The 22,623-nt window shown below is 41.7% G+C and overlaps 2 protein-coding genes across 3 annotated transcripts in view; one reads left to right on the top strand and one right to left on the bottom strand.

Annotated features, from left to right (window-relative positions):
* KDM1A (lysine demethylase 1A) overlaps positions 1 to 12,504 on the bottom strand; it is a 64,309-nt gene extending 51,805 nt beyond the window's left edge. For both annotated transcript variants that reach the window (XM_032621373.1, XM_032621384.1), the window contains exons 1-2: positions 12,025 to 12,504; positions 3,961 to 4,126 (exon numbers count right to left, since the gene is read on the bottom strand). In XM_032621373.1, the coding sequence (XP_032477264.1) occupies positions 3,961 to 4,126; positions 12,025 to 12,378 (520 nt within the window). In that variant the 5' untranslated portion in view covers positions 12,379 to 12,504. The remainder of the gene's footprint in view (positions 1 to 3,960; positions 4,127 to 12,024) is intronic.
* Positions 12,505 to 16,680: 4,176 nt separating this feature from the next.
* On the top strand, positions 16,681 to 18,556 carry TEX46 (testis expressed 46). Its single transcript, XM_032632402.1, has 2 exons — positions 16,681 to 16,872; positions 18,359 to 18,556. The coding sequence occupies exons 1-2, from the start codon at positions 16,681 to 16,683 to the stop codon at positions 18,554 to 18,556; spliced, it is 390 nt and encodes a 129-aa protein (XP_032488293.1).
* Positions 18,557 to 22,623: the final 4,067 nt, after the last annotated feature.

The raw sequence follows: 22,623 nt of genomic DNA, 5'->3' as shown, positions 1-22,623 counted from the left end.
TGGAAAAATGGTACACATACAGACACGTGCACATACATACATATATTTTAAACATACTTCTGATGTCTCTATTGAGAAATCCATTAACGTGAAGAAGTCTTAAGAAAGGCATCTTAAGAACCCATTTCAAATTTCATTTTATTTTAGAGTAAGTTTCCATACAAATCTTAAGCTATATACAACTAAGCTACTTCTAATACCAAATGTTAGAGTTCCTAAACAGTAATCCCAAACCAGAGTTCCTAAACAGTAATCCATTACAAAATTTAAATACAGGAACTACTTAGTGAGATTTTTCTGGAAAATTTCAACTGCTGAAAGGCAGTGAAGGGAAAAAACTATGTTTTGTATGAAAATAAAAAAGTTAAGTGCTAGCAAATTAGTTAACTTAGTAAAACCTCACTGAGGAATAATCTAAGGTATACAGGGTAACAACTGAGTCAAGAAGGGAATAAAGCTTTTCTCCAATAGAAAGCTACTTTAACAGAGCAGCAATTATTCTAAACCAGTATGTAAACTCCAACCGAGATTTTACTCTATTTTGTAGACGCTCACTATTATGTGACACCACTAATAACCACTCAATTCCAAAAACAACCTGTTCAGGCTCAGTTGCCACTTTTATCTTGATAGAAAAGGTACTGAAAAACCAAATAAAACCATCGTTTGTTAAAACAAATATATTCAGAAGTGTATAGTAAATATAAAAATACATGGAAATGTTTAAGAAAACAAATTAGGTGAATTTTAAACATAAGCAGTAATATTTAGTATGAAAAATACATTTACCTATGTGACTACCATAGAACTAAATGCCACATTGTTATAATTAAAAACTGACAAATCTACAAACAGTGTTTAACCCAGAACAGAGAACTTTTTCTCAATTAAAAAACCTCCTTTTTTTTTGGCCACGCCATGCAGGCTTGCAGGATCTTAGTTCCCAGACCAGGGATCGAACCTGGGCCCAGGCAGTGAAAGCGCCGAGTCCTAACCACTGGACCACCAGGGAATTCCTGAAACCCAAACCTCGTTTCCCAAAAAATTCAACTTTGATATTGAGAACATTTTTCCATTGATCAAAATCTAGTAAATTCAATTACCAAAATAGCCTAAATTACCTCTCCAATCCCAGTCTCTTTACTCCTTTACTTTGCCCTTATAGAGCACATAGATTGATTTTTCCAAAACACGTATTTTGATACAGCACCTTCACTCAAAAAACCTCAGTGTTACCCATGGCCAGATCCTCCCAGTGCTTAAAGGACATCAAGTTCAAATTCCTTAGCCTGGTAACCAAGGCTCCAACCTTCCTTTTTGGTCTCCTCTTAGAAGTCTCCTAGAGGAATCTTCTCCAGTCAAATCATTTTACCCACTGACTTCAGAATACCTCGTGCTTTCATAATTAACAAAATATTTTATTCTTCTTAACACTGTGGAAAGCAAAGCAAAATTTTCTAAACATGTTTAAAAGCTGTTAAGAATGAAATGTATTCAAACCTTATAGATTTTAAGAGAGTAGGTTAATGTCTAGTTATCACCTAAAATAACTGAAAAGATTTGGTAAAGAATCAGACCCACATCTTCTCTCAAGATTTTAAATACGCATATGGCAAGGCTTCCATTCAATTTCTGAATGAAAACTTAAGTGAAAGAACTAGTTCGGATAAGACAAGAGATTTTGGAAACCCTGGACAGTTTCTACATACTTGAACTTCCCTGATAATATTTATTCACCATGAGGACCCAAACTATTTCTAAATTCTGCAGGCCAGTAAGTTACCACTACTTTTCCAGGGTAAGTATTCCCTAATTCACCCTACAAATGTTTAAAAAAATTTTTTTGAGTTGTTTTAGAGGAAAAATAACTTTATTTTCATAACCACAAATAATTGGTAAGTTTTGGCTGTTATCAGCACACCTCTGAGCACTGAAGATATCCTAAACTTAAGAAACAAAACTTTAACTTTCTCCAAAATATTAAATAGTTTAAAACTTAAACTAAACCACTGGATTAACATTAACTAGAACATAATGGCATAAAGACAGTTCCCCAGATCCTAAATCCCTTTGCTAAGATATTTACTTTTGGGGACTTCCCTGGTGGCGCAATGGATAAGACTCCATGCTCCCAATGCAGGAGGCCCGGGTTTGATCCCTGGTCAGGGAACTAGATCCCACATGCATGCCACAACTAAGGAGCCCCCGAGCTGCAACTAAGGAGCCCGCCTGCCGCAACTAAGACCCAGAGCAACCAAATAAATAATTTTTAAAAAGATATTTACTCTTTGTAGGAACAATATCTGACATTTATGGAAGAAGGAAAACAAAATAAAAAACCTCTTTCACAAAAAAGAAAACACCAAGACTTGGTTTAAAATTCTCAGAGGACAAAGTATATATCAACTTGATACCTTATGGTAAATCAGTTTCTTACTGGAGACACTGACAACTACACAAAAAAGAGGGTGAGGCAGTATCTGAGATATCAGATCATCTACTGAATAACAGAGTCCTTAAACTAAGAGATCAGCAGCCTCTGGAGCTATATAACAGCTATCAAAAGGATTATCCCCATGTATCTCATTAGCAAATCTACAGCAAAGGTAGAAAAAAAGAAAGGCAAGAATCAAAGAAGAATATAGAAGAAAGGAGTAGAGAGTCAAGGGAAGAGTTGGGAGTAAGGACAGAAAGAAGGGGAGAGAGCTAAATGTAAAAGACTAGGAAAAGGAGGAAAAAAAATCAACAAAAAGAGAGGAGGTGTTGTTGAGGTACGTTTGCCTCAGGGACATTACTCCCAAAGGTAATATACCACTCCCAGTAAGTAACTCTCCGATAAGTTATTTTAAGAAAGTTTTAGGAAAACCATTCTTAGGAAATCTGAGTCCTGAGAAGATTTAAACCCAGAATCTATCTTTTTCTAAATGCTCTCAAACTGTATTCTTTTATCACATTTTATTACAATTACTGTAAATTATAAATTTTTGAGTTTTAGCTAGAATCTGTTTGATAAGTTCTAAATCTAAGTTTAAATTAACACCTGATTTGTAATGCTCTCTAAAGAATTGGTGAGGTGAATGGGCCTGGAGCTACTGGAAATACAGAAAGTATTTTAATGAGAAGAACTTAGTAAAAATTCAAAGTCAAGAAGAGTTAAAGAGTAGCCATTAAAGGCAGAATATATGAAATATTAATTAAGATTCTACTTTTGTTTGGTCTCTCCAAAACAAAAGGGTATTCCTAATTGGTCTGGGTATCCTCAGTAGGACTCACTGAGGGGATGTTAGTGAGAATTCTTTTAAAATGTTTGAACCTCTGAAAACAGTACTATAGGCTCCAATAATCTTTCAATGTCATGGGGAAGACTGTGTGACCTTAGAATCTCTTCACAGCCTTTTCTTATACCATTCTTTTGACTGGAGGGCTCAATAACTAAACAATAACAGGCACTTAAGTCTTTTCTTTTTGACTTCAGAATGTATTTTTATCTTTGTTCACCAGGAAAAGATGCTTTTCAAAACTGATCCACACCAGGAAGGTTTTACCTGAAAATATCTAACCATGAAGTAAATGGCATAATTTAGCCAGAATAATTTCTGAATCATTCTATCTCTAAATTCTGAATCAGAGTTATCACTGAAAGGTTTGGTTCTTCGGGTTTGGCTTTCTGTGCACTTTCTCCAACTTTTCAGTGACCTTACACAGCCATTATCCTTCTACCCTCATTCTTTACTTTCCTCCTATATGTACAGACACACACAAAAAGAATGTCAGTACCACTATGTATATATGCATGTATATTTATGTGTGTATACATGTATATGTGCATACACACAAAAATACACATGGCCAATATAAGAGTATAAACCAAAGACATAAACAACATTGCAGAATAGGAATAAATTCATTTATTCTTATTTCTAAGATAAAACAAAACTGTGGTTAGTTACTACAACTCACCAGATGGTTCCTCAGGCTCACTTTCATTTTCTTCCTCAGGTGGGGCTTGAGGGGGTGGTGGGGGAAGCTTCTTTTCCTTCTCTGCTTTAGCATTTCTCTCTTCTTCTGAATAATACTCATCTTCTGAGAGGTTGGCCAAACTTTCATCCATCTCTCTGTACTCTACCTATATGGAGATTATACCAGGGAAAGCTAAATACAATGGACATCTAAAGTCAGAAACTCAGTTTGGAACCATCAGTAAATATGAATTGTTTTCTAACTTCAATTTTTAAGGAAAATAAGCAAATAACAAGGAACAAGCTAGCTCATAATAGGTAACCATTAAAAACAAAATCTCTCATGAAATAATCTTGTGTCAGTTCAGATTTAGCCCAAACTGTAACTTTTACATCATAGTACTGAAATTCAAATCAATGACTCTGAGGCTCTCTACAAATAAAAATTAATTGTGTTTGTGTGTGAATCTATACATATGTATATATCATGTTCACATACTGGAAGTTTCAACAAAAGACTAAACTAGCCCTCAGTCAGACAAAAATACAGTTAGCTAGAATAACAAGTCTGTCTAATGCCAATCTGTACTTCTAACTACTATTCCATAGGTAGATAGCAAAAGAATTCTAGAGGGCTTCCCTGGTGGCGCAGTGGTTGAGAGTCCGCCTGCAGATACAGGGGACATGGGTTCGTGCCCCGGTCGGGGAGGATCCCGCATGCCTTGGAGTGGCTAGGCCTGTGGGCCATGGCCGCTGGGCCTGCGTGTCCGGAGCCTGTGCTCCGCAACGGGAGAGGCCACGGCAGTGAGAGGCCTGCGTACTGAAAAAAAAAAAAAAAAAAAAAAAAAGAATTCTAGAAACCAAATTGAGGAGTGGGGAGGGTGGGCAGGGAATAAAAATTGCAAATGGCAATAGTCAAACTGAAACGATAAAACGGTACATTTGCTTAAAACAAAAACATAAACAAAACACTGGTGACCTAAGAGAGTTGAATGATGAGAGCAAAGAATCCTTATTACAACAAATTAAGGAGTAAGTCATGTGGATATGGAGACTACAAGCCTTACTACTAATTCACACCAGTTACAAAGGGGAAAACCAGGTAATAAGTAGAAAGAGGAAGCAGTCTTAATGAATGTTTTATTGGGGGGTAAAGCAACTTAGGATAGGGAAGATTATTATGGACCGCTTTGTTAAAATGTGTAATGTGGTATTACAAATAGTCATCAACCTTGGAACACTGTCAAATCATCATTTTGACCCCTACCCTAACAAGGAAGCTACAGAAACAAGAGCTCTCTATTCTGGACTGAATGAAAAGATAAAACGAATAAAATAAAAAGTATTTATTGGAGATGGAGACAGGGCAAAGACAACATGGCTTCCAAATATATTAGATTTCTGAAATGCATCGTCCTGTGGATTATAGTGAATGTAATCTATTTTAACTTTTGAAATATCTTTGAAATTGCTCCAGATGGCTGGCTGCTATTATCTGTCTTCTTTTTTTTTTTTAAATGACATGACCACAGGATTTGGGTGGTGGGGGAGTACGTAGCTAGGGGAGGTAAGAGTTTTACTGAAAACAGGGATTGGGTTAGAAGATGGAAACAATTATGGATAAATTGAATAGTTTTGACCTGTGCTCTAAGAATTTTATTTAACACATGAATAACTGTATTTATCTATCAAATACTGAACTGAGAACATGGCACAATGGAGAAAATGATTATGAATGAGTATCTCTGCCCTTAATAAACTGAAACTCTAGTTGCAAACAAAAAAACCTGATCAGGTAAACATCTCAGAGACTTTACAATAAAATCTCCCAAAAATGCAGATAACAAACTTTATCCTACTTAACTGAGATTAAACTGTTAGGAACAGACCTCAGGATAATGGGTAAAGCAGCAAGGAGGGAAAAAAGTTTCAGAGGGAGCTGGGTTAGAAAATGTAATACATGTTTACAGTATGCAGCTTCCTTTCACCTTTTACCCCTCAACAGTGCTTGATCTCTCCCTGACCCAAAGATTCAGCCCTTTAATCCTCTGCCCATCAATCCTACCCATTCAATCAATAATCACTTAACAAGTGCCTACTGTGGAACTGGGCAATGTGCAAATTCTGAGACAAACACAAACAATAATATACGATCCTCTCTACTGAAGTAGTTCAGCTTTTGCCTAAGACACCACGCCCTTTGAAGGAAAAATGAATCCAAGATTAAAGTTAGGGAAACACTGCATTCTTTATAGGCCCCCTCTAGGAAAGTCATAATACATGTTAAAAGTAATGAGAAGTTTCACAGCAAAAACAATCTTTTTAAATATTGTTTAATCCAATGTTTTGATGTAATAACTACTAACAAGGAATACACTTGGAAGAGGCTGGTCTAGAGCTCTTAGCTTTCAAGAAAAAAAGGAGATCAGAAAAATACCTAGAGATAGGAGTAAGAATATCTAAGGTAGTATTTAACAACAACAGAAAAAGAACTGTGTTCCACAGAACCCTTGGATTTTGGGGGGATTTCATTTACTAATTTTAAAATGTATTTTTAACATGAGTACTCATATGTTAAACCAAACCATAACCCTTTAGAGATCACCAACACATGAAGTTGTACTACTTAGGTAACTCAATTTTGGGTAGACTGAAGAATAAAATTTCTTCTGCCATCTCTGTTCAACTGAGAGAGTGTCCTGAGATGGCAAGACAAGCTAAAAACAAAGGGAACAACCTTTTGCACTACCACTACTTGTCAATCAGTACAATACTTCATAAACAAAATAAACTATTTATTATGCTTAACCTCCACTCCCAAATTTGGCTCTACCAAAACAGCCTCATTGTCTCAAAGACTGACAACTAAAATAAATGTTATAAACTTAAACTTCATATAAAACAGGCAAGTAGTATTTTATTTTGGGATTGTGCATAAAATTATATTTTGTAAAAAAAGGATTTCTCCACTTACAAAAAAGTTTAAAAACCATCTGAAAGAATAATACAAACTCTAAAAAATAAAAATTATTCCCCTGACAGAAAGAATGGATGCTATGAACATAAAGGATTGGGAATCTTTTATCCCTAAGTAAAATCCTCCGACACTTCAGAGGTTCTACAACTACTATAACCAAGTACAAAAAGGTGTCCCAACAGGCAGATGAGTCAGTAGGGTACTTGTTCTTACCTGTACACCCGTGACTCTCAAATTTGTATCTCTAATCTCTCCTATCTCTTCCACATCCTTGCTACAGTGATTCATTCACTTCCCAACCACCTTAAAGCTCCAGTCTTTTAACAGTTCTTCCTTGTAATTCACCTAGGGTACAAGTGCCAGATTAATTGTCCAAATACACTGTATTTTCAGATAGTTTAACAAATGAATGCCCAAACTGTCAAAACAGCATATAAACTCTCTAGCTCTAACTAGTCAAATTTACCTCTAATCATTTTCTAACACACTCGTCAAAATCATCCCTAAACTCCCTAAAAGCTACTCTCACCTTTTCTGTAAATCCAATGCCTAAAACTCAAGGCCCACCTCCTCTGCAAATTACTCCCTAAGTCTTCCAAACTTACAAATGTATCTTTCCCTTCTCTAAATTCTCATAGCACTTATACTTCATAATCTAGTGCAATGCTGTCTGACAGAATTTTCTGAGATAATGGAAATGTTCTGTATCTGTGCGTCCAATAAGGTAGCACTAGCCACCTATGGCTATTGAGCACTTACCATGTGGCTATTTAGGATTAAATTAAAATTAAAAATTCAGTTCCCTCAATCTACTAGCCACATGGTAAGTGCTCAACAGCCATAGGTGGCTAGTGGCTACCATCCTGGACAGCACATATTTAGTATTTGGCTCTCTACAACCTAGATACAACTCTGCAACATACTGATCCCTCCAACTTATCTTGCTCCTAGAAGAACCTCATTTCCAATTAAATTCATTTGCCCATTGTTCCCAACATTCAGTTGTCCACTCTGGACTCCCTGTTGCTTCTCAAACCACTTTCCATTATATTCCAAGCATTTTTCACTTCCTTTTCTTCCCTAGTAATACTTAATCACTGGGTACCTACTTACTTATGCCAGACACTGCAATAAGCATTTTATTTACGTTATATCTAAACCTAATAATGTTACAAGGTAGGATTTATTTTTCTGAGGAAAAGGAATCACAGGAGGATGAGTTAACTCCAGAAGTCCATCCTTTTCCAGAACACTTTTAAAAATTCTGTCCTTTTTCAAGGCCCAGCTCAAGACACCATTCCTTAAGCTGTGTGGTGTTCCCAAAGTCTCAGCCCAATTTAACAATTTCAAACCTTAAATAGTTTGCCATAATGTTAGCATAGACATTCAGAGGTGAATTTATGCTGAAACTAATGAAACTTAAGCCTCAGGGACCCTCAATTGCATGGACTCCTTCCAATACCCTGAACCTAATTTTGATTACATAATTATATATATATATTTACTTATTTATATAATTATATACATGTTTATGCATATATAAATTTTTTTAAAAAGAGGGCTCCCCCCAGGGACTTCCCTGGCAGTCCAGTGGTTAAGACTTATTGCTTCCACTGCAGGGGGCATGGGTTCAATCCCTGGTCGGGGAACTAAGATACCATATGCTGCACGGTGTGGCCAAAAAAAAAGAGTGTCCCTCCCCAAAATGAATAAGCTCCCAGGCTATAAAATGTAGATATATCCTCTGCATAAACTCTTGAGGAAAGGTCTTGAAGCAAGGTCTATCTACAGTGGACTCAGCTTCCATTTTACTCCTTTATGGATACTCTATCCTTTGAGGTCTGCTTCCTCTGGTTCCCAAGACTAGCTATGAATACGTAGGTCAGCTTCCCCAGTTCTTTACTTCCTAGTTGCTCACCAAATAAACACATAACGCATTTTTCTTTTGAGAGTTTCAGAGCTAATCACAAAGGAAAATTAAACACAGGAGAATTACAAAGAAATCTTACAGCAAGCCCCAAATTAATCTAGATTCAACACAATCCCAATCAGAATTTCAGCTGCCTTTTTGCAAAAATTGATAAACTGATCCTAAAATTTATATGGAAATGCAAGAGATACAGAATAGCCAAAACAATCTTGAAAAAGAACAAAGCTGGAGAACTCACACTTCCTGATTTCAAAACATATTTCCAAGCTACAGTAATCAGGACAGTGTGGTACTGGTATTAAGAACAGAAATATAGATCAATGGGATAGAATTGAGAGTGGAAAAATAAACGCTTACATTTATGGTCAATCAACAAGGGTGTCAATCATTCAAAGGGGAGAGAACAGTCTTCAACAAATTGTGTTGGGACAAGTGGATACACACATGCAAAAGAATGCCACGTACAAAAATTGACTCCAAAATGATCACAGACCTAAATGCAAGAGCTAAAACTCTTAGAAGAAAACATAGGAGTAAATCTTTATGACACTGGATTAGGCAATGGTTTCTTAGATGGAACACTAGAAGCAAAAGGGACAAAAGAAAAAATAAACTGGAAATCAAAATTTAAAACTTTTGTAATCACCGTATATACAGAACTCTAACTACTCAACAATAAAAAGACAACACAATTTAAAGATGAGCCATGGCTATGAATAGACATTTCACCAAAAAAGATATATAAATGGCCAATAAGGACAAGAGAAGATACTCAATTCAACATTTTTAGCCTACATATTAAAACCACAATGAGATAGCACTTCACACCCACTAGGATGGCTATAATAAAAAGACATTATCAAGTGTCAATAAGATTGGAGAAATCGGAACTCTCAAATATTGCTGGTGGGAATGTAAAATGATGTGGCTGCTATGGAAAACTGTTTGGCAGCTCCTCTATAAGTTAAACAGAGATACCATACCACCCAGCAATTCCACTCCTAGGTATCATACCTAAGAGAACCAAAAACATGTTCACACAAAAAACTGTACACAAATGTTCACAGCAGCATTATTCACAACAGCCAAAAAGCGGAGATGTCTATAAAATGATGAATGGATAAACAAAATGTGGTATATTTGTACACTGGGATATTATTTGGTAAGTGAGCTATCAAGTACTGAATGGAAGTACTACAACATGGATGAACCTTGAAAACATGCTAAAGCCAGACACAAAAGGCCACATGCTATATGGTTCCATTTACATAAAATGTCCAAAAAAGGCAAATCCACAATGACACAAAGATTAGTGAATGCCAGGGGCTGGAGCCAAGGATGAATGGAGAGTGCCTGCTAATGGTACAGGTGTCTTTTGGGGGTGATGAAAATATCCTACAATTGACTGTAGGATATTGTGCTGGTTGTAAAACTTTGTGAATATGCTAATAATCACTGAATTACATACTCAAAAATGGTAAATTTTATGGTATGTGAATTATCTCAATAAACCTGTTTTTAAAAAAAATATCTGAGGGACTTCCCTGGTGGCTCAGTGGTTAAGACTCCGTGCTCCCAATGCAGGGGGCCTGGGTTGGATCCCTGCTCAGGGAATTAGATCCCACATGCATGCTGCAACTAAGAGTTCACATGCCACAACCAAGGAGCCTGTGTGCTGCAACTAAGCAGCTGGCAAGCCACAACTAAGGAGCCCATGTGCAGCAACTAAGAGACCTACCATGCAGGTATGCATGCATAAATATATGAGACACCTTGTTCTCTTAAAAAAAAAAAAATCTTATCATCTGGTTTCTGGCCAAATTTTCTATTGAAATAGTTAAATCAAAACCCAATTGGGCTTCTGTCCTCTATTTCATTTCAGAGAATTGGGAGTTGCCAACCTATGCGTTGGTTAAACCGCCCGCCCCCCCAAAGACTTCCCTCCTTTATACTTGGAGCAAGGTATTCTTGGAGAGAGATCTCTCAAAACTGGGCAATTCAATCTGAGGGCTCTCAATCTGGGCAATACTCAAGAAGCTCCTCATACACACTGACTTGGTATATCCACTTAAATTATATAGAGATAGAAAACTTGTAATATGCATAAATTACATAATTTTAAATATTTACTTAAAATTATATGTACATATACTTCCAGTTTTCTCAACTGCACAATGAAATCTCCAGAAAAGGGCCATGTCTAAAGTCTGTGCCCTACTACTGCCCCAGTGCCCTGCTCACTGTTGTTGTCACATGTGGTCCTTTGTTTCAGAGGCTGATGCTACCTTATCACATTTTAAGTGTAGGGCTTACATTCCAGTTCCACCACTTACTTAGTTTTGCGACTCTGGGCAAGCTGCTTAAACTGCATGCCTCGGCTTACTCATTCCTGAAATGGGGCTAGCAAAACCTGCCAGTTGGTGTTTAGCAAAAATAAAAAGTTGGTGATGCTTTGAACACAGCATCTGGCACCCAGAGATGTGAGTCTGTATATACTGTCCTGTGACAAAGCCTTTTCTTGCCGTATATTTACACCTTGACTAATTGATATTAACTCTATTAATCAGCTTCCTCATTTGTAAAACTCTACATCAAAAGATCGTTGACAGGATAAAAGGACAAAGAGCAAAACTCTCTAGCACACAGCAAAGGGCTCAAAAAAAAAGTTCCTTTTTTTCGGTCTTCGAGGCTAAGGCAATTTCTTTAGCATCACCCTACAGCCTCAATGTGCTCCCGGCCGAAACACATAAATATTGCTGAGCAGCTTCCAGACACATCTGTGGTCAAACAAATGATGTATGTCTCCAGCAAGGCCAACCATAACTCCACGTCAGGGAGCCATTTTTCCCAGTCAAGAAAATGAAAAGGTGTACGAGATGTAAATGAGTAAATACCCCTCCCCGAGATCCCCCTTCCCCAGGACGGCCCGGTCCCGGCATGAAGACGCATTCACCACACGCAAAGACCTTCCCTTCTCCCACCTCACCCAGCCAGCTAGTGGAGAGGTGGGTGGAGGTCGGTGACTGGGGAGGTCGGGGGGGCATGGGGCTCAAGGCCCAAGACCGGGGCTCGCGGGGGTGGGGGGTAATGCGGGCTGGACAACCTCGGGGAAGCTTGGCATTGGGATTTGCGGTTCGAGGGCGGGGATCGGGCCTCACCTTCGCCCGCTTGCGCCGACTGGTCCGTCGCCCCTCCGGAGTCTCTGCGATTCCCGTTTCCATGGGGGTCGCAGACCCAGGCACGACGGTAGGCCCAGCTTGAGGCCCGGCGGACCCCGGCGGCTCAGCCAGGCCCCCGGGGGGCGAGGCCCGCGGGGGCTCCTTCTTGCGGGGAGTGCGCTCCCCGGCCGCCCCCGGCCCGGCTTCGGCAGGGCCGGACAGGCCCGCGGGCGGCGCGGCCACCTCAGAGCCGTTCTCCGAGCCGCCCGCTGCCCCGGCACCGGCCTCCGACCCGGCCGCCGCCGCCGCTGCCGCCGCCGCCGCCGCGGCTGCTGCCTTCTTCCCAGACAACATCTCGGGCCGCCTGGCTGCGGACGGCCGTAAGGGCCGCTCGGTCTGTCGGTCCGTGAGTCCGGAGTCGCCTCGCTTCACTTCACACAGTCCGCGCGCTGCCAACCGCCGCCGCGTATGCACGCGCTAAGCGCGCTCCGCGCGCTCCCGCCGCGCCAGAACAATAAAGCCCGAGACGCCCACGGCCCCGCCCTCCCCGCTGCCATAGAGCGGCGTCCTCGAGGCTAGAGCGGCGCCATGGCAAATTGCACGAAGCTTTCCTAGAGCGTCTCCTTAGCCGTCGGGGTCGGTCCCAGCACGGTCCCCATTCTAGGGCTTCTGGGCCAGATTGTACCTCCGAGAGCAACCATTTCCTCCAGGGACTTCCGTGTATTCATAAATTCATTCGTTCATTCACTCATTCATTCATTCACCTACTCATTCGTCAGTTCAACCAATATTTATTAATGCTTACTACGTGACAAGGGTTTAATTATGAAGTTCTTGCTCTCAAAGAGTTTACAAGGGAAAACACTGATACGTAACTGGTAGATCATTGTATTTACTATTCATAATTGTCCTGCTTCGACTGGGGAAATCTTGGAGAGCAAATGAGTTTCGAGGTAATAAAATGGACAAAAGTTAGGAAATCCAGATATGAGTCCAAACGGGATTGCCATTGCCTCCGGGGCTTTGTTTATGCTCTGTCTTCTGTCTGGACCCCCTCCCCATTTGCACTTCCTCACTCGCACCTCTTCCCACTCCTATGCTCCCATCCCCACATACACGACGGCTTTCCACTCCAGGTTAATTCTTTCTTTTTTTTTTTTTTTTTGCGGTATGCGGGCCTCTCACTGTTGTGGCCTCTCCCGTTGCAGAGCACAGGCTCCGGACGCGCAGGCTCAGTGGCCATGGCTCACGGGCCCAGCCGCTCCGCGGCATGTGGGATCTTCCCGGACCGGGGCACGAACCCGCGTCCCCGTCGGCAGGCGGACTCTCAACCACTGCGCCACCAGGGAAGCCCCAGGTTAATTCTTTCTAATGTCGCTGATGGTGGTGGCGGTTTATTCTTTTAATACCTCCAGGAATCCTTCACTGACCCAACACTGGAACAGGCCTTGTGTTCTTCAAGCTTATTTCCTCTAGGACACAGAGCTGTAATCGCTTTTTTACAAGTTTGTGTCGTCAAAGTATAATTCTCAAAAAATACTTCCATTTATACGTGAAGTTCAAGAACTGGTAAAACTAGTCTCTAGTGATAGAATCCAATCAGTGGTTGCCTGGGATGAGGGTGGGGGTTGACTTCAAAAGAGCTGGAAAGGACTTGCTGGGGGTGATGGAAATGTTTTCTATCTTGACTTGGGCGTGTATACATTAGTCAAAACTCATTGAACTACACACGTAAAATAGATGGATTTTATTTTATGTCGATTTTACATCAAAGAAGTTGAAATTTTTTTTAAAAACTAAGCTAACAGAAAAAAAGAGACTTAAAAAGAACTTAATAAGTTCAGGAAAACTAAAAGCTATGCCAGAAAGAAAGTGTAATCATAATACAACACATGGTTCAGCTGTGAACTACACTGACAGGTCTATAATAACATAAGCAATGAATATTGTTTTAACCAAAGGGATAGAATTATATGGGGAGAATGGAGGAAAGAGAAACTTTGTGGAGGAGAGGGGTGAGAGGGGTTTACAGAAGAGGGGACAAAGTGGGAATGGAGGCAGTTCTACATAGGAGCTAAATGCCCAGATTCCATCATGAAAAGATAGTATATAATTTCAAAATTGAGAAATTCAGAAATAACAGTATAAGCATACTACTCAGATATATCAAGATAAATACCAGGAGAAATAGCTAAAAGAGTTGAAATTGGTTGTTTGAGTCGTAGAATGTGAGGGTGGGAAGGGATGAGATAAGAGATGGAAACCTGTTTGTTTTAAACCCTGTAGTTCTATCTGACTGGCTTGCATGTTTAGTAGTTTGATAAAATTTAAAATTAGATTTTAAAAATATGCATATCCTTTGACCCAACAATTCCACTTTCAGGAAAACATTCTAGGGAAATGTTTAAGTATGTGTAGAAAGATTTAACTTTAAAGTGTTGGGCTTCCCTGGTGGTGCAGTGGTTAAGAATCCACCTGCCAATGCAGGGGACATGGGTTCAAACCCTGGTCTGGGAAGATACCACATGCCGCAGAGCAACTAAGCCCGTGTGCCACAACTACTGAGCTTGCACTCTAGAACTCGCGAGCCACAACTACTGAGCCCATGTGCCACAACTACTGAAGCCCGCGCGCCTAGAGCCTGTGCTCTGCAACAAGAGAAGCCACCTTAAGGAGAGGCCTGTGCACTGCAACGAAGAGTAGCCGCCTCCGCTCGCTACCACTAAAAAGAAAGCCCTCATGCAGCAACGAAGACCCAAGGCAGCCAAAAATAAATAGATAAATAAATTTATTTTTTAAAAAAAGTGTTTATCTCAGGTTCCTAAGACCCAACAAGTGACAACTAATTGAATATATTAGAATAACATAATCATTAAAATTTACATTTGAACATAAAGAACTCCCATACAAAATAGTAAGCACATGTCAAAGATTTATTTAATTCATTCTTTGTTTTTTTAACTTTTTAAAAAAATTTATTTATTTTTGGCTGCGTTGAGTGTTGTTGCTGCACATGGGCTTTCTCTAGTTGCAGCGCAGGGGCTACTCTTCATTGCGGTGGCCTCTCTTGCAGAGCACGGGCTCTAGGCACCCGGGCTTCAGCAGTTGTGGCACGTGGGCTCAGTAGTTGTGGCTTGTGGGTTCTAGAGCTCAGGCTCAGTAGTTGTGGCGCGCGGGCTTAGTTGCTCCACGGCTTGTGGGATCTTCCTGGACCAGGGATCGAACCCGCGTCCCCTGCATTGGCAGGTGGATTCTTAACTACTGCACTACCAAGGAAGTCCCTTAACTTGTTTTTGAGAGAACAGCAGGAGGATAAAGATGGGTCAAAGGAAAATATGAGAAACATAATATAATCACTGGTCAGTGGAACACAGAATGCTGGAATAAGACTGCAAAGTTGAATAAGAAAAAAAATAATGTCCTACAAGGCCATAAAACTGTAAACTTTGAGGTTATCTTTTCTGTCAGACAGAATTCATTTGCATCTATTTGCAAACAAAAATCATTTGTAACTTATCCATTTTTTTCCCAGAAGTAACTAATTCATTAAAAAATTTTAATTTAATTCACTTTAAATTAATTTTTTAAATTGTAGTAAAGTACATATAGCATAAAATTTACCATCTTAACCATTTTTAAGTGTACAGTTCACTAGTGTTAAGTCCGTTCACATGGTTCTGCAAAGAATCCGCTCACATGGTTCTGCAAACAATCTGAAGAACCCTTTTCATCTTGTAAAACTCTGTACCCACTAGATGACAGCTCATCATTCCCCTCTGCTCCCAGCGCCTACCAACCACCATTCTACTTTCTGTCTCTATAAATTTGACCGCACTAGATAGCTTATATAAGTGAATCAAATAGCTTTTGCTTTTTGCTTATTTCACTTAGCATAATGTCGTCAAAGTTCATCCATGTTGTAACGTGTCAGAATTTCCTTCCTTTTTAAGGCTAATCCCACTGTATGTATATACAACATTTCACTTGTCCATTTATCTGCTGATGGATTTTGGGGTTGCTTCCACCCTTTGGCTATTGTGAATAATACTGCTATGAACGTGGGTGTACAAATATCTCTTCAAGACCCTGCTTTCAATTTTTGGGATATACCCAAGTGAAATTGGTGGAGCAACTTTTCCATCTGACTTTACAGAGTCAGGACCCTAATCAATATTAAACCCAATAAAATTTCCTTCCCCTAAAGCATCAGGTGACAAACAAGTGGGCCAGTTAGCCAATATCCTAATCTGACTGTGAACGAGCTTGCAGAAATCTTTTTGCCTTATTTCCAAGTTTTGGATAATTTTTCTTCGCTGTCTCCCTCTCTACAAGGGTAGAGGCTCTGTACTGCTGGCCATTTGATCCCCAGCGACTAGGCCCAGAAGTACTGTTGAATGACTGAGGTATCATGAAAGCCTACATCATTTGGCTGTTGTGAGGATGTCACGAGATGATGCTTGTGAACTGCCTGTCAAAGTCTGGCACATAGTGGCTGCTTAAGACCTAGGAGTAGTCAATATTATTGTTATGTGGCAGCTGGGGGTGGGGGCCGGTTATGACTCAGAGGAGGGGGCAGCCATGACTCCTGTCATGGAGGGCAACTGTCCTAGATGGGAGACAGGCAGGGCCTTGGGGCCTGGGTGCTTCCAAGCCATAATGCTGGGGGAGCTAATGTCTCTTTTTAGGAATCTCCACGGGACATTTGCTTCCTCAGGCACCACAGGAGCACTGATGGCTTGGCTGATCAGCTATAAGCCAGCCTTGTTTGGGTTCCTATTACTTCTGCTGTTGCTTAGCAACTGGCTGGTCAAGTACGAACTCAAGCCCACGCCCGCAGAGCCCCAGCAGGTGAGCAAGAGGGACCTTAGTTTCAGCTGAGAGTGATGGGATAGTCGCAGCTAGATTGGGGGGCGGGAAGACAGAGAAGGTGTCAGGACAATGCGGCAAGACTAAGGAATCCGACTCTGGTCTAAGACCTTGCTCTGCAGCTCCCTCTCGGGTGATAGAGGACAAAGCACTTCCTTCACAAAGTTTCAGTTGCCTCAGCTGAAGAATAGGGCCCATCCCAGACTCTTCTACTTCATGTTTGATGACAACATGCTTTGACAACAGTAACGACTGCTTTAAAGTGGGAAAAATTAAAATGGATAAATTTAAAAACATGTATAACGTAGATAAATCTCTAAAACTGAATAATGAAGACAGCAGAAATGTACCTAGATTATGACGTCTTTTATGTAAAGTTAAAAAACATGCAAAACAATATCCTGCCTAGTTTATGGATGCCTATGTATAGTGAAAGTACATTCAGGCAGGATTTCTCAGCCTCTGCACGATTGACATTTGGGGCTGGAAAAGTCTTTGTGATGAGAGACTGTCCTGTGCAATGCTGAATTTTTGGCAGCATCCCTAGCCTCTACCCACAAGATGCCAATAGCACTCCTCACCCCTCTTGTGGCAACCAAATATTTCTCCACACATTGCCAAATGTCCCCAGGGGAGGGCAAAATAGCCTCCCACTGAGAACTGGTGTAAAGTGGTGTAAAGAAATGCATGGAAAAAATAAATACCACATTCAGGATTGCAGTTGAGATAAGGTTCAGGGAGGGAGGGGAACACTCTAGGAGCAGAATCCACAGAGGACTTCAGTTACCGTTGTGATATTTTAGGGATCATGGGTATTTGTTGTAATATTTACTTTTTTTGCATGTCTGAAATATTTAATTCTTAAATGGTTTTAAAGACTAGGACTTTGTAGCTGAATCCTAAAAAAAAAAATTGTGTCCTTACCAACTGCATGCAGTGGTGGGGGAGGGAGCAGATAAAGATGACAGAGATAAGAGCATTTCATGAGACCACTGAGACTTGGAGATTTTATGAGGCCTGACTAAACTCTCAAAGAGGCATGTTGAGAAAAGCACAAGCTCTGGAGACACATATATTTGGGTTAAGGGTTTTAAGTCCTCGGTGGGTGCAGATTAGCCGGCCGTTTCACTTATTCCTGTGAACCAAAGGCAGCTCTGGATCCTGGGAGTTTGGGGGCTTTCATGCAGGCTGGGTGATGCTGAGAAAGGGACCTTCCCTCACTGGGCCCCATTCTCTCACCCACAAGATGTGGCAAAGAGGCTCTCCTTAGATGCTGGTCGTGAAATTGATTGAGATGATTGTAACTCAACTGGCATGGGAAAGGATTATCACTATTAACCAACTTTTCCTCTTTTCGTGGTGATGGGGAGTTTAGGAAGAGAAGACAAAGACTTGCGAGGCCAAACCCAAGAGCAACTGCCTGAACACAAAAGAAGTGGAGAGGTTGCACGCCTGCTTTTCCCTCCAGGACAAGATCCTTGAACGGCTTATGTTCAGTGAAATGAAGCTGAAGGTCTTAGAAAATCAGATGTTCATCGTATGGAACAGAATGAATCACCACAAGCGGTCAAGCCGACAGTGGACTTTTCCAGCGGGGAAACACAGAATGAGGAGACGGGAATCTATGTTCTCCATTATCTCTGACTGCACTTCCAATTCCCCCTAACGAGGTCCCAGAGACTGCGGTGGGCTAGCCTCTTCTGTTGTTACCTTTCCTCAGTAAAGCCCAGTCAGAGACTATTTTCTTAGTAAATCACACTGGAGAGGAGGATTAGAGGCTGAAATTCATCGCCTCTTGAAAAGAAGTTTGTACTCACCAGGTCAGCCACATAGCACCCTATGACACAACATGATGGGAGCTCTTGAACCCAGCCCTTCCTCTCTTTCAGTTGGACCACCTTGACCCTGGTCCAGGGGCCTCTACCTGTTCACCTTGAGTCTTTCAACAGCCTCCCCAGTGCTGTCCCAGCCTCCAGTCTCCCCCTCCCCCTGTACTCAGAGGCCACAAGCAAGCCCTGCCAAGCACAGCTCTGAGCATGATCATTGCCTATTCTTGAGCCAATGCCTTGCCGTGATTGACAGAATAAAAGCCACACTCCTCACCATGGTGTTCAGGCCCCCCATGATCTGACCCCCTCCCCAACCTTTTTCCCCCATTATTCTCCCTCACATGATTTTTACCCTATACCAGAGTATCCTGAACATCAGTCAGTAGTGTACCACCTTTGTGATTTTTGCCATAGCTGTGAACCACCTGAATGCGTAACTAAATATTGTCCCTTTAAATCAACTATATTTTCCTTAATAAATTTATCTGTAAAGGAAAATAATAATAAAAATAAATAATTTATCTGTAAGTTAAAAAAAACCCAGTATCATTGTTTGAAATAGAACCTAACACTCAAAATAAAGACAGTGAAAACAAAACAATGTTGTGAAGTTCCAACCAGAGCTTGGTTGCCCACTTGAAGATCTGAATCTGTAAAATTTGGGTTAAAAAGGGAGATTAGTGAGTGTTAGTGTTTGCAAGATATGCCAGCACTCAGCTGAGACTTTTCTCCATTAAGGAGAATTGAGAAGGAAGCCTCTGCCTCGCTGTGGGATCCAGTGTGGCTTAATGCCTTATTGGTGTCCCACTTAAAATCATCTCTCTTAGCAAAAGTCTCATGCGCTCTCATCAAATTAGGTGATCAGCCATCCCCCAGATGCAGCCACATCTTTGCTCACATGGTTTCTTCCCCTGGAATCCCTTATCTTCCCCTTTCTGCTGTTACAATTCTTTGCTTCTTTCAAAGCCACCACCTCCGGAAAGCTTCCCTCAGCCCAGCTGTAAAGAGTCTCTTTCCTTAGTGGTCTCCCAGCATTTTATCTGTAATTCTACGATAGAATGTATGACGATCTGCTGGGATTTGGTTTGTATATGTTTCTATACTCCCTCCCCACTCTCCAACTAGATTATAGACTCTTTGAGGGCAAGCACAGCATCTTTTTTTTTTAAATAAATAAATTTTATTTATTTATTTATTTATTTTTGGCTGCATTGGGTCTTTGTTGCTGCGCGCAGACTTTCTCTAGCTGTGGTGAGCGGGGGGGCTGCTCTTTGTTGCAGTGCACGTGCTTCTCATTGCGGTGGCTTCTCTTGTTGTGCAGCATGGGCTCTACGCGCACGGGCTTCATTAGTTGTGGCACACAGGCTCAGTTGCTGTGGCGCATGGGGTTAGTTGCTCCGCGGCATGTGGGATCTTCCCAGACCAGGACTCGAACCTGTGTCCCCTGCGTTGGCAGGCGGATTCTTAACCACTGTGCCACCAGGGAAACCCAAACACAGCCTCTTGTTCATCTGTATATCCCCCTCATAGCACCTAACACAGTGGCTCGTATACAGTCAGTGCTCAATAAATAACATCTATGACTGTCAATCACAATCTTATATGTCCTGACATTTTCTCTGCCCTTTCATTTTATGATTTTTCTATATCCTATTTTGTTTAGAGCAGGATACCTGGAGCTAAACTCCCTGGCTTTAGATCCCAGCTCTATCAGCTCTTAGCTGTGTCATCTTGGATGATGAATAAACTGAGTGCTGTACCTCAGTTTCCTCAACTATAAAATGGCCTTATCAATTGCTGTGAGGCTTCGATGAGTTATGACACTTCTTCAGGTCTTTGCTCAAATGATCCCTTCCTAGTGAGGACTCTTGTGACTGCCCTGTCTAAAATCGCAACCCTCCCTTGTGTGTTGTATCTTCTACTTGCCCTCCAGGCCCACTCTCCATCCTTCTGCCTTTTCTGCCAGGGGGCCAACCTGAATCATCAGGTTCCTATACCCTGTGGCTTCCAGTTGAGTTTGGCCGACAGGGATCCCTGGCAGAGGATGAGAGGGAAGGAGGAGGTTGGGATGCTTATGCCTCTTGTGGGGTTGCCTTGGGCTGGTTTGAGGCTGGCTGGGTCATCACAGAGAAGGCTCTCTCTACAAGACCTTCTTCCAGTTCCCTTCTGACCAAAGGGCAGTAGCATCCCCCCAGTTACCAGTCCAGGGGTACTGCACCACACTTGTGGGTTCCCTATAGCCTGCCCACACCTTTGTAAATAGTCCCTTTTACACAGCTTCATGGGCCGTTGCTAACGGTCTTGCTGTATGGCCAGGCCTTTGGACCACCCAAAACGGGACCATTAGGAGAATGTCCATATGGTAACCCCTGCTGTGGAGATGGATACAACAATTCAGCCACAAACTCGATCTATATGTGACATATGAATGAGCCCACAGTAAGGCACTGCATCTTGAAGAGAGCATCTGGAATGAAAAAGCTGATTAAGACTATGTGGCCATCATAACCACTTTAGTTCACTAGATGCACGCCTGGACCTATCACAACAGTGAAACTACCACGGCGGTTTGAGGGAGTCCAGTGAGGACTCATTTGACCTATGAAGTCACTGGTGCTCACGGAATGTGTATTACTTGCAGGAACGTTGGCCTGTGGCTCAAGGTGGCTCAAAGTGGCACAATGACCTTTGGATCTGACTAGTTCACAATTGCCATGGATTCTGACTACCATGAACATGGTTTAGGTACATGGGGTGACTGTTCTCTTCCACCAGGCAGGTAGAACCTAGACTCTTAAGGCTCTGATGGGCATCTTTTTCACGTGCTGGAATTCCCAGGTATGATATAATATGATGATGGAATTATCTTTACGGCACTGCCCTCCATCTGTCTACGTGGAATTCACTTGCTCTTCCACTCTTGCCACCTGCAGGTGGTGGGTACAAATGAGCCTTGGTATGGTTGGCTCAAGGAGCAATTACCTTAGCCACTCCCTCATCCTCTGTGGGCACCTAAGAGGGGAACAAGTCCCCCTGATGTGTCAGGAAGTATGGTGACTCCTGGGTTCCTATGGAGGTAAATGTTCTGAGAAAGGACAGATCAACTAGCTCATCCCAGGCACACGACAGATCCCAGAAAATCTAGCAAGAACATAGGCAAGCAATCTCAGGAAATAGACTGGGGTGGAGGGGTAAATAACCTCTCTCCTCTTCTTCCAGATCTGAACAGGCAATGCTAAACAGCCTTGAGCAGCTGCTCAGGCCGGGGCCCGTGGCATGAACCTGTCACAGTACTGAATATGCCATTCCTACCCCCTCCCACCACGCCCAGCTACGGGAGACCTTATTGGTATCTCACTCTCTTGACAATGGCAAGGACATTGCTCCCAGCTGCTGTGCCTTGGGCCTTCACAATCATGTTCTCATCCTCTTCATGGATAATGTTGAGGCCAGCTGGAAGAATATTGAGCAGTGCGCTTTGTAACCCCAAAACTATTTTGTATTCTAGATATAGGTCCTTCATTGCTTTCTCCTTGGACATAATGCCACCTGCATATCAACCTTCATAATAACCCAAGATCTGTGGGCAAGGCAACCTTCCCAGCACCAGCCTCTGATACCATTGACAAGACACTCCTGGGTATTAAGTACATGGGTTTCCCTATTTTATGCAGGTTTTCCTCCCCTAGATAGGTGGAACCATAGAAAGGAAATTACTATGGGGATAGCCAGGGTTCTCACTGTCAAGGTTATCATGAATCCTTAGCTCAGGATATAACCACATAGCTTTGGATTATTTGCTGGCCAACCAGGGGCATAACCATACTCACTGGCCAATACCTCCTGCTGCTTCTGGATTAACACCTTCAGACAAGTCAAGAAGCTCATGCAGCTACCGTAGGAG

Source organism: Phocoena sinus, chromosome 1 (genome assembly GCF_008692025.1).
Source record: "Phocoena sinus isolate mPhoSin1 chromosome 1, mPhoSin1.pri, whole genome shotgun sequence".
In the NCBI taxonomy this organism is placed as follows: Eukaryota; Metazoa; Chordata; class Mammalia; order Artiodactyla; family Phocoenidae; genus Phocoena; species Phocoena sinus.
This window is presented reverse-complemented; position numbering and strand designations above follow the sequence as displayed.